Source organism: Syngnathoides biaculeatus, chromosome 7, assembly GCF_019802595.1.
Source record: "Syngnathoides biaculeatus isolate LvHL_M chromosome 7, ASM1980259v1, whole genome shotgun sequence".
NCBI classification, from domain to species: domain Eukaryota; kingdom Metazoa; phylum Chordata; class Actinopteri; order Syngnathiformes; family Syngnathidae; genus Syngnathoides; species Syngnathoides biaculeatus.
In genome coordinates, this window is record NC_084646.1 from 18,834,759 (window position 1) to 18,852,192 (window position 17,434).

Genomic DNA, 17,434 nt, shown 5'->3' on the forward strand with positions numbered 1-17,434 from the left:
TTCCACAAAATCTCACAATCATGGCCGCGGTCATCCTCTCCTCCTCTTGGAACTCATCATTCGTCTTCCTCATAACACGGGCCTTGACATGTGCTGGTTTAAGCAGGGGAACCTTCCGTGCCATGCATGATTTCCGACCATGACGTCTTAGAGTATTACCAACAGTCACCTTGGAAACAGCGGTCCCAGCTCTTTTCAGGTCATTGACCAAGTCCTGTCGTGTAGTCCTGGGCTGATTCCTCACCTTTCTAAGGATCATTGAGACCCCACAAGGTGATATCTTGCATGGGGCTCGACTCCGATTGAGACTGACCATCATGTTTAGCTTCTTCCATTTTCTAATGATTGTTCTAACAGTGGATCTTTTTTCACCAAGCTGCTGGCAATTTCTCCGTAGCCCTTTTCCAGCTGTGTTGAGTTACAATTCTGTCTCTGGTGTCTTTGGACAGCTCTTTGGTCTTGGCCATGTTATAAGTTTGAGTCTTACTGATTGTATGGGGTGGACAGTTGTCTTTATGCAGCTGACAACCTCACACAGGTCCATGGAGTGGAGGTGGAGTTTTAAAGGCAGACTAACAGCTCTTTGAGGGTCAGGGCTCAAGCTAATAGACAGGTGTTCAAATACTTATTTGTATTACACAAATAAATCATTAAAAAAAAAAAACATACATTGTGATTTCTAGGTTCTTTTTAGATCATCTCTCTCCCAGTGGACATGCTCCTACGATGACAATTTCAGACCCCTCCATAATTTCTAAGGGGGAGAACTTGCAATATAGCAGGGTGTTCAAACACTTGTTTTCTTCACTGTACAGTCTCCAATTACTGCACATTTTTGGGACGTGAGAGATAACTGATCATTAAAAGTACATCTGTTATTTCTAAAAACCTAAAATATTTGTATTTTTATAAGAAAACACTTAAGTGGAAGAAAATGGATGGAAGGGTGTTTCTATATTTATTTCTCAAATGTTTTGGGCTCAAATAGGTTTTAATGTTTGGGTACATTCTGGAATACAGTAGAGTATTTTTTTTCTACAAAGGTTTGAACATTGAGCGTGTTTAAACAAGAGAAATGTGAGAAAATGTTAATGCCTGTCTGGGAAAAGCTTATAAAGTGTGTGCCTAGGGGTTTATCAGCCTTGAAAAGAAAAAACATACTGTAGATGAAAAAAAAATACTAAAAAAAAAAAAAAAAAAAAAACTAAATGACAAAAACAACCTGTAAAGAAAAAACAGGCATGGTAAATGAAAAACAAAAATACAGTTTATGAAAAAACATTCTGTAAATGAAAAAAATAGACAATGAATGAAAGAATCTAAAAGATGCAAAAAAAAAACCAAAACAACTAGATTTCACTTAACACGGGTGTCTTTTGGAACTCAACCCCCGTGTTAAACGACGGAACACGATATTGCAATATTTTTCCAAATCATCTATATACAATTATGCAATAATCCATATACAGTTGTGCCCTGAGAAGTGAGTTTCATTCATTCCTTCCTCATTCCACTTGCAACTCAAAGCAAAAGATTAATCAATCCTCAACCACTTGAAAAATGTTGGAACTGTTTTTTATGACAAAAATAGCCATCTGTGTATAATGCAGTAATAATGGAATTAAATGGAATGAAAATAAATGTGTTTGACACTTTCTCATTTAATGTGCAGAGCCTTGTCCACAATTTGACCACATGGGGGCAGTATGAGTTGGAAACGTAGTTATACAGTAGTGGGGGAATGGGAGGATATGGTCATCCATCAATTCCCTCCCTCCTCATTAATGTACATACAGTGTCCCATATTGACAGAAAAAAAATGAAATAATTGAAATGTTTGCAGATTTATTAATAAAGTGAAATAGCACACAGCCACTTTAAATAGTGGAAGGTGTCTTATGCCTCCCACTTAACATGAGTTCAATGTATTTTTTTTTTTTTAAATACAGCCACAGCCCCAGTTGTTAAAAAAGTAATTCATCAACGGACCACATACAAATGGTCTATATACAGTTCATTGTGTGTCTGTAGATCAGTGATTTTCAATTAGTTTGCTGTGGATGCTTAGCAGGTGTGCAGTGGAAAATTTAAGTTAATTGCTCCAAAAATTGACAGAAAATAAGGCATCTTTGTTCATCTATTTATACCAGTGAGGCGTAGTGATCAGACAAAAGTAAGTGCCCTTCTATCAAATCCCAGGAAGCACGTACAGTAATTCATGCATCCACCTTTTATGACATTTTTGTTTGTTGGTGTGCTGTGAGAGTTTTCAATAGTGAAATGTGTGCCCTGACTTCATAAGATTGGAAATGAAACCATGAGGGTTGGACATCGTTTGAATCTGAGCGATTTCATTTCCTTATTTTGGTCTCGATTCCAAACGATTCTTGGTTACAATTATTTTTCATGGTTGGATGGGTTAAATAAACGATGTTCAAATTACATTCCATTTTTTTAGTAGCCTGCAGCATATAGACTAAAATGAACATTGAACTCAAAGTATCAATCATAAATCTATGAACAAAAAGTCAGTGTGTGTGGAACTAGCCCAATTAACTTCGTATTTATTAATTATTATTATTTCAGATAAAAGTTAAATACAGCATAAAATAGTTATAAAATACTTATCTGAGACCGTTTCATTGTGACAAATTGTTTATACTTACAAGTTTTCACTTGATTTCTTTTTATAAGATTGTAGCCTTTTATTTTGAATGGTACATAGACACCGGAACTCAGCATTTTGGCATAAAAAGTAACTACACACAACACCAGTGGTTTTTTTTTTCAAAATTAATAGTTTGAACTTTTGTGAGACAACATTTATGTGAATATTGTTCCAATTAATTGCAATGTAAAGTTACTCGAGTGACGTTTAAGCTAGTCAGCGCTTAGGTTAGTTTGAAGACTAAAATAATCGCTAAAAACCATTTTCGCAAAACTGCATGCAATCATTTGCATTGTTAGCTGTCTCATTCTTAACATAGACTTATTTTGTTGTTTCACTCACTCAGTTGACTGAGAGTTGACTTTGCTGAAGCTAGACTGAGGCTCAGAGTGCGTCGTTTTCTTGGCGCCACACATTGTGAAAATCTCCTTCGCACAACTGAATCTTATTTCAAGTCTTGCACTGAGTTGACAGATCATTAATTTTAACAAAGTTATGAAACACTTTAGTTTGTGCAGCCTCCGTAGGGCACAAGCACAATATCGTGTGTGTCGTTCTTTGTTGGTTAATGCCATTTCTTCATTGTTCTTTGCTACATCGTCTTCATGGCTGGAGGAGGAATCATCGAAACTGGGAATGAAAATTTTGAAATTTGAATGGTTCTGGTCAACCACAATGTTAGGCCCGGTTCCGATCAGTTCTCGATTCTCGATGTCCAACCCTAAAAATCACTAGTTCTCTGTCCTCGTATGTTCCCACAATAAAGTAATTCCAGTTTTTGTTCAAGGATTATCATCATCCAAGGCCATCACAAATACCTGAAGTTTGGATTTGAGTTGTCGTGAAGAAGTCCGTTTTTCGTTTGCTTACGACTGTCTGATGTCTGCTGGCCGGAGCTGTCGCTCACCTTCAGCCAAAAATATCTGCATGGCCCGATAAAGCAGATGGACACCCAGGTCACGCTTTTTCTTCAACTGCCAATTTGACACCACACCATAGAAATCTCCACGCTTCAGGTTCGTGAGCATCTTCAACCCTGGGGCATGAGTAGAAGGAGGGAGTTAAGTTGACAATATGGATTTCATAAACTGCTTGATGAGGTATGATTTGCATGTAACAGCACAGCAACAACCTTGACTTTCCTCCAACAAATTTAGACATTCTCGGAATCAGCAAGGGCATTTTGAAAGCATAGTAAAGACCGAGTTCATTCTTTCACGTACCGATTGCCTCCACCATGCAGGCCTCTCTTGTGTAAGCCTCCACTGGAATGACATTCTGGAAGCAATGCAGAGAGATGACCCCCTGCTCTGCATTCCATACCTGAAGTATGTGCTGCACTTTGGGGCAAAGTTTCTGTCAAAAAGTGGAAGGAAATGTCCATATATATTTATTCGGGCTGCAACAACAAATCATTGAAATTAATAAAATTGATCATTGAAAGTGTTGGCGATGAATTTCATCATTGATTTGTTGTGTCACGCAATGCCAGTCCCACTCTAATGTTACGGAGCTCACAGTGAGTTTAGCAGGTGATGTACTCTTCCAGAAAAGAAAAAAAAAGACAGACACTGGAGCGCATAGTTTCATTGATTTGAGTTTAAAAAGAGCCTCCCCTTGTTGAGAAGCAAAGATGGGGTGAGGTTCCCCACTTTGTGAACAGTTGCATGAACAAATAATCATCAGTTCACATGGGTTTGAGATCTTGCTTCTCAATTAGCTTTACACAATCAGGAACTTTGGGGTCAATCAGTGAGTTTAAATAAAAACGCTAACCAATCACAAGATGGAGCAAGGAATATTAAAATCACCTTTTCAGTTACTGTATATACTTGTTATTAATGGTCTTCTATCAGTTTAATTATGTGTTGTCTCTCAGCCCTTTGTCTCTCCCATGCTGCAGACATGTTTTTTTAACAGCTTTATTGGCTGTCAGATATTTACAGTTATACGTCAAAAGACACGTGAGAAGGCTAAAAATAAACTTGCTTTTGTATTCAAAAATACTGTGTCCAATGGTGATGTAGAATAAATGTATTTTGCGCCTCGGCGAATTATGACATTGAAACCGATCAGCATAAAATGCTCATTATAAGTTGATACTGATATCACGGATCAAATCGGTGTTAAGTCTACTTCTCAAAGTATAATTCCAAAGAATTTAAGGATTTCATCATCTACGATCCATAATAATAAAATATTCATAGAATCTTGAGAAATTTATGCATGAAAATGACATCGCGGGACACCAACATCGAATGCCCGAATGCACAACTGCATTAAAAACTGGCATTGTTGTATAAAGTATATTGCTACATGGATTTAGGAACACGTAAAATAAATGGTCAGTTAACAGTTCTTGACAACATCCACACATGCAAACGTTACCACGTGAAGCAAAAGCCATATATATACCAACGGCACCCAGAAATGCTTCTGAGCCAGAGCTCACCTGAAATAGACTGACGCGAAGTGGATAAGTGTACTGTGGTCTGATAAATCCATATTTCTAAGTTAATTCTTTTTGGAATTTTTTTTTGGATGTCCTGCCCTCTTGGCTAAAGATCAAAAGGGCCATCCTGCTTCTTATCAGCACAAAGGTAAAAAGCTGGCATCTATGATGGTATAGGTCACATGCCTTGGGCACATCTGTGAAGGCACCATTAATACCGAGTGGTACATCCACATTTTGGAGCAACACATGCTATCATCCAAGCAACGTCTTGTTCAGGGACACCCCTGCTTACTTTAGCAAGACAATGCCAAGCCTCATTCTGCACGTTACAACAGTGTGGCTTTGTATGTAGTAAAAGATTATGACCACAAGACTGGCCTGTCTGTAGTCTGGACCCATCTCCCATTGAATATATGTAACAAATTATGTAACACAAATAACAATGGAGACTACGGCCTTTTGAGCAACTGAAATGGTACAAACCAAAATTTTCAAACAAAGTATCAAACAAAAATGTAAAAGAATTCCACATAAAGGCTGTCAACAACTACGTTTCTCAGTTCCCAAATGCTTTTTGAGTATTGTTAAAGGGAAAGGTGATGTTTTTTGGTATTATATTTTTGGCTTTTTGAATCGCATTCTGTTTTTGTTTTACACAACGTCCCAGCTTCAACGGAATTGGGGTTTAATTATTTTTTTTAACCATAGTAGTCATGTTTTTTGTTACTTGCAGCTACGTCTTAGAATTAAACAATTAAGAAACAATAACTTGAATAAACGGATGGGTTTTTTTCCCTGATTCAATGATTAATCCAAAAAAAGTACGAAAATAATCGTTGAAGCCCTAATATTTATTACAGATGTTGGCGGTTTTCATCTTCTGAATACAATTTACTCCACAGTATGTACTCTACATTTCAGATGAGTGAAATTATTTAATGCCATAATTTCTCAAAAATAATGTGCACTTTTTTACAAAAATATTTTCAAAAAGTTAATAAAGCGCATTATATTTAGGTATAAATGAAAAATAAAAATACAATCACATTGTATAGTTGTATCCAGTTACTTAGAGTGGTAAAATAAAGGTCTACATTTTCATTTCGATAAGATATTCGATGTCTTATATTACACATTTACATACATCACGGTTCCACCAACCAGAGCTCTATGACCTACTCGGGGGAGCTTTGCATTTTACAATCGTTAGCGTAGCACATTTGTTGCTCCTGCACCAAAGATCAGAAACGACTGCCCGTGAGTTGGTTTTAGCTTAAACTAAGACAAAAAAAATGTCAACTATGACTAGTTGTACAGCCACTTTTGAAAGAAGAGTGTCATCGCAGATGCGAGGAAGCTGGAAGCAGCGCAGCAGTCCAAAACAACGAGAGCCCAATGGCTTCAGGTCGTTATCAAAACAACGTGAACTCAAACTACGTAGTAAGAGCGTAATGAGTACATTAAAAAAAAAAAAAACGGGAGAGCGCACACAATTGGAAAGCTTGCTTTTTTAAAAAAAAAAAAAATGCACCCATCACACTCGTTTCTACATAATTTGAGCTCATGGTGTTTTGATAGCCACTCGATGCCTTAGGAAAGCTGCTACAGATTGTCGCTAAATGGAGGGGGAGAGGTTGCGTTGCTGAACCAAAACTCTTGGGATTCAAAACACATTTCCTCGCAAACACCATGAATGGCACAGAGGATAACATGTTGTGGGAGCAAGATGGGATGTTCATGATGCAATGCAGGAGGTACCGGAAATGGACCAAGTCATCAATGATGAGTTTGACAGTGATGCACCAAAGGTAGCTATGGTGGATATTTTTCAGATAGGAGATGAGTCAGATGCTTCTTTTGAAGTCTTGGCCTAGGATGTGTAATGTAGAGGATAAACTGCACCATGCACAAATATTTAATGCAAAAAAATGTTAAAAAGTTAAACAGTGTTAATCGTTATTATTTTTAAGACTGTAATTTGTGTTATCAGCAGTATTAATAAAGTGTTATGCCATCATTGAGCATTTATTTCAGTCGGTTGAGGGATTCTGTTCTGACAATTACAGGGACCAGGACAAGCGTGTCCGGTGGCCTGTCGAGTTACACAGTACTGCGACATCAGCACATGCACAATCATTATTATTAATGATTGTTGTACAGACAGTTTTGGAAAAACAGTACAAGTACAATTCTAACAAAATATAAATACAGATAATTCCTAATATTTTGAGCATATGGATAGCAGCAAATTGGTGGTGCGCATTGTATATTGGTAGAAGGGTTTTCCTGATTTTTTTATTTTATTTTTTTTTTTTAGGTCAGCTTTGGGGGTGCGCATTATACTTAAGGACGCATTACACTCGAGAAATTATGGTACATAGTCACATAAAAAACCTGTTAGGACTTTACCTTTGAGGTTTTATCCCCTCTGTAGAAGTCCAAGGCCTCATAAAGATGACTGTAGGGGCGTGAGCGTTTCCCTTTGCCCACATAAAAGATGGCACTGACAAATGTCTGGAAACACTCCTGTGGAGTCATGCTACTACTCCGGAATGGAAGATTGTTTGTCACTCTGACAGAAAAAAAGCAGAGCAAAGTAAATGTTGTGTGATGTCATTAAATCCATCAGTCACCGAAACCTCAAAAGTGAGGTTTTGTGCAAGACAAATGTCTAGAACAGGGGTGCTCAATGTGTCGATCACGATCGACTGGGGCAGTTTTGGTGGATCACGTGACAGTGTGCCAAAAAAAAAAAAAAAAAAAAAGGCATCATCCTATCATCCATCTCGCCACTTGATTCAGGTGTGGCAGATACGTTGATCGCACGCACATAAAAGCGTGTTCTAGCAAGCTGGGCTCCTATTTACAGTCTCTATTTTGCTTTCTCCACGGCAGTCGCGGTGATGTGAAAGACTCAGTCTATTTCAGAAAACAGTTGATTTCTGCTCCTGAGAACGGCCAAGCCAGTTAATAGGTTGAGGGGGTATGACTTTTTTTTTCTCTTGTTTAATGAAATAACTGGAAAACAGAATTGTAAGTTCACTTGGGTTATATTTGATGTAAAAATGTGTTTGATGATCTTAAAGTGGGGAAACGATGCAAAAATAGAATTTGAGAAAGGAGGGCAATACATTTTCAAAGCGCCGTATACAGTGAAGGAAATAAGTACTTGAACACCCTGCTATATGGCACTTAGAAATTATGGAGTGGTCTTAAATTTTCATCGTAGGTGCATGTCCACTGTGAGAGAGATAATCTAAAAAGAAAAATCCAGAAATCACAACATATGATTTTTTAAAATTATTTATTTGTGTGATACAGCGGCAAATACGTATTTGAACACCTGAGAAAACCAATGTTAATATTTGGTACAGTAGCCTTTGTTTGCAATTACAGAGGCTAAACGTTTCCTGTTGTTGTTCACCAGGATCGCACACACTGCAGGAGGGATTTTGGCCCACTCCTCCACACAGATCAGACGGGTTTCTGGGCTGTCGCTGAGAAACACGGAGTTGCAGCCCCCTCCAAAGATTTTCTTTGGTTTAAGTCTCAAGACTGAACCTTGATATGCTTCTCACGGAGCCACTCCTTGGTTTTCCTGGCTGTGTGCTTCGGGTCATTGTCATGTTGAAAGACCCAGCCACGACCCATCTTCAATGCTCTGACGGAGGGAAAGAGGTTGGCCTCGGTCATCCTCTCCTTAAGAGAGTGCAGTCGTCGTTTCCTATGTGCAGAAAAACACCCCCAAAGCATGATGCCACCACCCCCATGCTTCACAGTAGGGATAGTGTATTTGGGATGGAACTCATCATTCGTCTTCCTCCAAACACGGGCCTTGACATATGCTGGTTTAAGCAGGGGAACCTTCCATTACATGCATGATTTCAAACCATGACGTCTTCGTGTATTACCAACAGTCACCTTGGAAACAGTGGTCCCAGCTCTTTTCAGGTCATTGACCAAGTCCTGTCGTGTAGTTCTGGGTGATTCCTCACCTTTCTAAGGATCATTGAGACCCCACAAGGTGATATTTTGGATGGGGCTCCACTCCGATTGAGACTGACCATCATGTTTAGCTTCTTCCAATTTCTAGTGATTGTTCTAGCAGTGGATATTTTTTCCACCAAGCTCCTTGTTTGCTTGAAGGAGAAGTAACAGGTCTTTGAGGGTCATAAATCTAGCTGATAGACAGGTGTTCAAATACTTATTTGCAGCTGTATCACACAAATCGTTTATTAAAAAAAAAAAAAAAAATTCGCACATTGTGATTTCTGGATTTTTCTTTTTAGATTACCTCTCTCACAGTGGACATGCACTTTTACGATGAAAATTTCAGACCCCTCCATGATTTCTAAATGGGAGAACTTGCAATATAGCAGGGTATTCAAATACTTATTTTCTTTACTGTATTTCACTAACACATTCTACTTGTTAAATAAAATTAAACTGGCAGTCATTTCCAATAAAAGTCAGTTTGGGAAAAATTGGTCCCTAACTAATTGGGTTACTTTCAATTTGGTGATAATGATACCAAAGAACTTGTAATAATAAGTAAATGTGGTCATATCGCCATCGCTGACATAATCAAGCTCACAGTTTTGGATCTCAATGTGAGCAAGCCTAATTCTGACTGAAAATCAAATGTGTCATTACTACAGAATATATTGTTGTTATTGTTAAATAAGAATAAATCCTGAATATCACCTTGGGTCAAGCAGCAGGTAGTTAAAGCTGGACTTGATAATGCCCTCTCTCCACTTTCGGTTCTGATCCGGTTGGTCAAATTGTTGGCACAAGGCCTGCTCGTCATCCTGAGAGTCAGGCAGCTTAAAGGTCTGCAGGGCTATATTCAGTTCTGTGCTATAACCTGAAGGTGCTAGACAGAAAAAGTAAAACCAAAACAGGATTGTTAAGACGAATCAACTAAATTAAAATGACAATTTTAAAGTCTGACAATACTGATACCAGTTGGCGATTGCTCCACTTGATCTTTTTGCTGTGATGGTTTAGAGTTTGACTGCTGCAGGAGGCGGCGCAGCCTTTGAATGTAGACTGGCCTGGTTCGACGGCTAATAGGGCCCGGACTCTCGCCCATTTCTTTCAACCTCCGTCTGAGCTCCTTATCAGTTATCCCATCGGTCTCTAGCGACCATCTCCCCTTAACCTCATTGAACTTCTTGTTACTGGGGGTCTCCAGTGGCTTCCGGTTTTCCTTATAGTCTCGTATATCTGTATGCATGGACCGCCAGTCATAGATGAGGGTCTCGTCACTGCTAGTGGTACTCATGCTGGAGATGCGTGAGGTATTAGCCGTAGGTGGAATGTGGGACTCAATAAGTTTGTGACCCTGCTCCGTATCAGTGTAAAGGTACTCCACTGGTTCATCTGAATCTTCAATGTGCGGACGGCCCCCAGGGGTGTAAGACAGGTTGGTCAGATGCTGAGACCTAGGGTTTGTTGACAGTCGACTCATGCTGTATCTGGGAGTGTATCCGGTCCCTGGAGTGCATGGAAGGTCTGAATCTTCCCTTGACCTCCTTGGGGAAAAATAGCTGGAGCTGGATGAAGATGAAACTGATGCAGTCTGAGAGCTAGCGTCCTCTGCAATCCTGACATTTTCCTGTTGCTGGTAAGGTACTTCAGGTGGATCATTTGCCTTCTTTGTTGCATCTTCTGTACTTGTCGCATCATCTGTCAAAAAATCCCTATCTTTTGAAAGTCCAAACTCTTCTGCTTGGATCGCCTGGATAACTTCTGCAAGATTTTGTTGATAGAAATCCATTGAGGAATTGTGATTTTCCTCTAAAATAACTGTGTCACAAAGAGTCTGTGACTCAACAAAGGTGTCACGGATGCTTTTGGGGAGACTAAGGGTATCAGCCTGGCTAAAGATTACACATGAACCTCTTTTCAGGGTGCTGGACTGAGTACCTGGATAGTCTCTGGGAAATGAGTCTGGTCCTGTGCTACTCTCTAAATTTGACGATGTATAGCATTGAAAACGTGGTGAACTGAATGAGGTGTTTTTCAGAACTCTAGGAGTTGTGTGCCGAGTTCTTATTGGTTCTGGGAAAGTCTCCTCAAATAGGCAAGAGGTGCTTAAGAGGCCGTCGGGGGTTCTGCTAGTGTTAAATGAGCAGCGACTCAGCCTCGACTTTGTACGGCCCGTTACAAATGGACTTGGTGGAAATTGTTCTTGGGTTTCTTCTGGATTCCCGAAATGAATGTCTTCTCGTGGGTGTTCTGCTTCTCTTAAAGGAATTACAGGAGAATCAATGCAAGCCTTAGTCACATTATTGCTGAGACAATTATCCTCAGTTAAGCTCCGTTTATCAAGTTTAAACGCATCTCGAGGTTCATCTTGAGTTTGTGGGGCATCTCCATCAGCATTTTTGATAGATTCTTTAGATAGAGCTGGCTGTTTAGGATGCATGAAAATATCCAGTGCACTGCTATAGTGGTCACTTTCGCAACTACCATAACTACTGCTGCCCCCACTGCTACTGCTTGCTCCACTAGGATGTGCTGGCTGTTCTATATTCTCTGGAGGTTTTTTTACATCCGCATCCCCCTTACAATCACTGTGATCCAGAGTACAGTGGCTAATGACTGTTTTCTCCAGGCTTTCATCTGTCCTTTGACCAATTTCCCGGCAGAAAACAAAAACATGGTCTGGTGAGGTGACATCTATGCCCTGCATGGGGAGAACAGTTGCCAATCGTTCTGAATCCAGGAAGCTAGAGTACTCAGAAAGGTTGAAAGAGATGCTTCCATCACACTGTGGACTATCAATAGCCGACATCTTTTTGGGATATTCTGGGGTGAAAACGGGAAAATATTCATCGACATTACAGAAACTGACGCTTTTACATCTCGGAGGTCTGGACTGACATGTGGTAAGCATGTCTGGCTTGGTGGCAGTGATTTTTCCATTTGTTGTGGGTAGATTAAGTACACCGTCCTTGGACAGCACATCGTCATCAGCGAACAAATCATTCCCCTTTGGAAATGGTATTGTAGGTCCCGCTGTAGACATGCGAGTACTTGATAAAAGGGAGGCATCTTCAGATGTCCAGTGTGAGAAAGATGTACAGTTCGGATTATGCTGTGGTTCGGTGTCCCCATCAAAGAGTCTGTTATACATTATTTCATTGCAAATTTTACTTTCATTTATGTTTGAGTTGATAAAAAATGATGACCGCTTTGTGCTGCTTAATGGGGCTTCACCAAGGTTACTTATCATTGACGACTGGGAAGTGAAGCTGTCTTCAGATTCAGAATAGCCAGATGTGTCTCTGTGGTCAGAGTATAACGCTATAGAGAGAAAATATAAAGAAGAACCAGATGACAGTCACAGTAGAATATTGAGAAACTTTAGCTATAAATTTCCTAATCACGTTTTCATACGAGCCACTGATTGTATGACCCCTTGCAAAAATTATCAAATTACTGGTCCTGGAGGATGATCATTTGAAAAGGCTTGTTTCTTTCCACAAAATTATAATTCAAAATAACATCCTCTTGGCTTTAAGAAACACAAAACAAAGCAAGAAAGAAAATAATTCTAATCAGTCACAATTTCTTTTTAGAGCTAGTTGAGGAAAAAATATACTTTTCACATCAATCAATTTGGTGCAAAAACTCTCCAGGGCTGTTATTTAATTGTTGACAAATAAACACATTCAATCTGATGTAGGTGTTTGTTTTGGAACTGAAAATTACATGCTGATTCCATATTTGTTTCCTCATAATTGAGCAATTCCATATTTTTTCTTTTACTTTTTTCCTCTTTTGCTAAATTCAACTCCAAATATTGTATTTCTTCATTCTTTTTTGTTTCTTAGAGGCAATAGAGTGGAATTATGAATACAACGTGTTTTGTGGAACAGCCATAATTTGTATTTTATTTCTCTAAGATTAAACATTTGAATGATCATCCACAAGAGCAGTGATTTAAGCACTGCACAATTAAGGCCAAAATCAATATTAAAATATTGATCAATATTGTAATCACGATATATAATTATGATTATTCCTCAAAAGGGAAAAATCTTTATTTTTATTACACAACTTTTCAACATTGAACAAACAGAGCATAAGTCTCCATGATTCGGTTTCACATTTAGTCAGTCGTAAAGCAAAGCAGATACTGGTGATTTGCCATAAGCGTTTTTTTGTACTGTACAGTACGTACTGCATTTTTAAGAGAACAGCAATGTTTAAAGATGTTTCCGTTCATCTGTTCTATTAGTCATTAAGGATCACAGATTGTGGTAAAGTTGGAGTCTAAACCATTAATAAAATCAATTATAATTTTATCTCTTAACACAAACTATCACCTTTGGGGGGTTGTCAATTATTTAGAGAAATTTGTGAATCATGCCCTTGGCTGAGTCCCTATCTCCTGCCAATAGCAGGAGTTGACTGTATACTCTACTGTGTTCTAGTTGAGTGGTGCAAAAATGAACATTTAAAAAAATGTGTAAGGTTATTTGTTCAAAAACATTTTCTTACAGTATTTGTAATGAGACAGGTCCTCTTCTTCCATGGCCACAGAACTGCACAGATACTCCTGTAAAAGCTGAGCACACCTTCTGTTGTCCTCTTGCTCTGCAAGATGCACTGCTGTATTTCCTTCCTGGATGAATGAACAAGTGTTTTAAGATATGGTGTACATTGTACGGCCAAATATAGATAGACCTTCTTACATTATCTTTTATGTTGGGGTTGCCACCATTCATCAAAAGCAGCTTTAGATTCTGATAACAACCCCAAATTGCAGCGACGTGAAGGGGAGTTAGGCCATCTAATGATCTGTGAGGAACACAGCAAAATTACTTATCCTCTTTGCTGGCAATGCAAACCCTGAAGGGTTGTAAAATATTGCCATGGAATTTCCTGATGTGACTACCTACTGTAGAGAGTATCTTATGACTGATACATGTTCAATCAGTTAATCATTTCAAGTAATGATTGGCATGTTCCCCTATACAACTAAATTAACTCTTAGCTGTCCAAAATGTTGATTATATCATAAGCTCACAAAAGGCGGGTCCAAGATTTAGGAGTATGTCTCACTCACTTCACATTTGGGTCTGCACCATGTTGCAGTAGCAGTTTCAAGCATCGCATGTTCTTTTCAGTCTCTTTGCCCACTGCTAAATGTATTGCGGCCACCCCTTTACTCCCCACAAGGTCTGGGATGGCACCCTGGGACAGAAGTAGCTTCACAGATCTGTAGATGAAGAGACATCAATTATAACTCACCATATTTCATCATTTCTTAAATTCAGAGAGGATGCAAATCAACACCTTAAGAATCAAGCCATTGGTTTGTGACATAAAGATGTGCAATAGGTCCCGTACCAAAGATCAAGAAGGTATGATTCTGAAATTCTTGTCCTGCTTACATTTTCTAAAAACTGACTCTTATGATAGATTTTGTCAATTAAGTGTTATGGTTTTGGCAGTGCGCCACACTTAGAGCCCAGCCACAGTGGCGTCGTCCGCATGTCTGCTTCCCAGATCTGAGATTCAGGGTTCGAATATCAGTTCTGGCCTTTGTTTGCATGTTCTTCCGGGTTAGGTGTGGGAACTGGGTCCTCTTCCCGTGTGTCTAAAACCATGCATCTCAGGTAAATTAAAAAATCTATGTCGTTAGGTGTGAATTTGAGTCTTAACGACCGTTTCTCTATGTGCCCTGCGAATGACTGGCAAACAGACCAGCCTGTTTCCATAAATCTGCTGCAATAGGCTCCAGATCACTTGTGACCCGAAAAACATGTTTTGTAAAAAAATGCAAGCTTAGATGAAGAATGGCAATGCCTGAAAAAAGGTCTACAACAAAAGTCTTCCTCTGCGACAACAGCAGCATTAAACACCAACTTAATTATTCAACACATGACAATGCAGCATCAAAAAAATGCTACACCACGAATCATCCTTAAATTTAACACCAAAAACACAGCAACCCCCCTGGCCTCTAATTATTTATTCCACCCAATCTCTCCCATCTCTGCCTGACTATGTTCTCACACCACTTTCTGTACAGAGCAAGGTGCTGCCTTCCCATTCCAGTGAGACAGTCCTGGTGCTCAGTACCTGGGGTTTTCCATGATATGGGGAACATTTCTTAGCTTCTACCACATAATAGTAACACACTGTTACCGATTGTCGGTCTTCACTTCTGCTGCATATCATCATCAGCTCAGTTTCCATTGTTGAGTAAAATTCAGCTGATGTTTTGCTTTTGTTTTTTTGTTTTTTTTGGAATGAAATCAAAGAAGCGAGCTGTTGGGTCATGGGCACATGTTAATATTAAACTCAAGGTGCGAGTGACAAGCTAACTGGATGGTGATTCTACATTGTAACTCCTTTTAGGACACAGAGAGAGGAAGGAGCAAATGTGTAATTTTAATTGTAGTAGTATTCAAAGTATTCACAAAAGTTAATTGTTTTCCAATTTGTGCATTGCATATGACGTACAAGTCCAAAAATCGAGTCCCGGGTCTACTTTTTTTTTTTTCCTAATACTCACTTTCAGGGAAAATGGTACGACCAAAATATGTTGCTTTTATACATGCAACCCGTTCGTCTTTTGCGGTGGCTCAATTTTTAAATCACATTCATCACATTTGATGGGTTTGTCACAGACTTTCCCAAAAGCCACTGTGCTCAACTTTTCATAAATACGGAAATTAAATGGCGTTAAAATGTATAAAACAGTGTGATTGCTTCTTCCTAGCCGGGAATTCAGTCACTCTAAACTCTGATCTGAGAATCACCCCGGTGACAAGCTTACCGAAAAACACTCCACATCATGTCAGGTGCTGTTTTGTTTTGTTTGTTTTTCCTGATAGAATAATATCAGTCAAATCGTTGGAGAACAGCACAAAGTACCAGCATGATCGCCAACACATTACGTATTTCTCCCCGAGAAATATCTATGGGCCTCATTATACGTCAGGAAAAAGTGCAATTTGACGAAACCGACGAAAACTCGAAATCGACGAAATGACGTACAAAATATTTGTGTCCGCATTGGACTCGACCCACGAGGCAGGCATGTTTAGGCAAAACAAAAACAGTAATGTGTGCATCACCTCGGTTCTCCATTGTTCACTGCTGCGCACAGTTGACTCTCCAGTCTACTTTTCTTCCGATCCATGGCCACATTCGTTAAAAACATACATCAATTATTACTTATTTAGCATCTTCACGGTGGCATTATTTGCCCCCGTACAGCAACATGATCACGATAACATGATTGCAACTAATAGGCTAAACCAAAAACGGAAAAGTTGGCTTCTGTGGTGATTTGTATATAATGCATCATGGCGATCGACATAATTATTCAGAAGGTAAATATGATTGCCATGTGCCTTGATTACAGAATTAAATACACTGTTGTCTTACGCCCCAGAAACTGACGTTGTGGCAGCTGTTCGATAAAACTCCACACAGATTTGAATGAAAGACTAGATAACCATTAAGGGTATTGCGAAAGTCGACTAAACGACGTGCAAACGCAGCGGCCATGTTGGCAGAGGCGTCGTCCCCGGACAAGACAATGCATGGACATTAAAACGAAGTCGTAATTTGCTAATTTCTTGGTCGATTCTTAAATGGTTCGCTTTTGTGTTTAGAATCAAGTGTTTTAAATAAATAGAAAACATTTAAAATCAAAGTTCATATTTCATATGTTATACCACCGAAAGCTTATTCTTATTTTATTCTATTATTCTTATTCTGCTAGTTCCTTGTCGTAAGTGTCGTTATGCAACCGGATGAGGCAGAATGTGTCTGGACCCTTAAAAGTTTCGATTTTCTTGCCATCCACACAATTAATGCGTGGACGCGTCTGCCCCAACCAGTCCAGCGAAAACGAAGGCATGGAGTTTGAACGGGGCGTGTAAAATCTATTCATATATTTATGTATGAGGCTTCCCGCCAAAAGAAACAAGCCCTTACATTTGAAGGCCGATGCGGATGTCCCGCCTACCACCATCTTCACTTGACCTTTTTTTTTTTTTTCATTATTTAACTTTTAGGTCATACATACAATTATTTACATCTATTCGTTTTATCTTAATCGTCTGAATTCACCAAGTATGTCAGAAACATACTAGGAATTTGCTGTAGAGCGTTGGCCTCACAGTTGTGAGGCTTGGGGTTCAAATCCCAGCCCGCCTGTGTTTGCATATTCAGTTTCATCCCAAAAACATGCATTAATTGGAAACTCTAAATCCCCCAACTAAAATATAATTGTGAGTGTGGGTATTTGTCTCTATGTGATTGGCTGGCAACCAGTT

At 39.1% G+C, this 17,434-nt stretch overlaps 1 protein-coding gene across 1 annotated transcript; it reads right to left on the bottom strand.

The window, feature by feature from the left end:
* Positions 1 to 945: 945 nt before the first annotated feature.
* ankle1 (ankyrin repeat and LEM domain containing 1) lies at positions 946 to 16,914 on the bottom strand. The gene is made up of 9 exons (XM_061825850.1): positions 16,226 to 16,914; positions 14,206 to 14,358; positions 13,832 to 13,937; positions 13,638 to 13,761; positions 10,089 to 12,437; positions 9,828 to 9,999; positions 7,533 to 7,695; positions 3,892 to 4,024; positions 946 to 3,704 (listed from the first exon to the last, which is right to left on the bottom strand). Exons 1-9 carry the CDS (start codon positions 16,309 to 16,311, stop codon positions 3,535 to 3,537), a joined length of 3,456 nt encoding a protein of 1,151 aa, XP_061681834.1. The 5' UTR covers positions 16,312 to 16,914; the 3' UTR covers positions 946 to 3,534.
* Between the last annotated feature and the right edge of the window lie 520 nt (positions 16,915 to 17,434).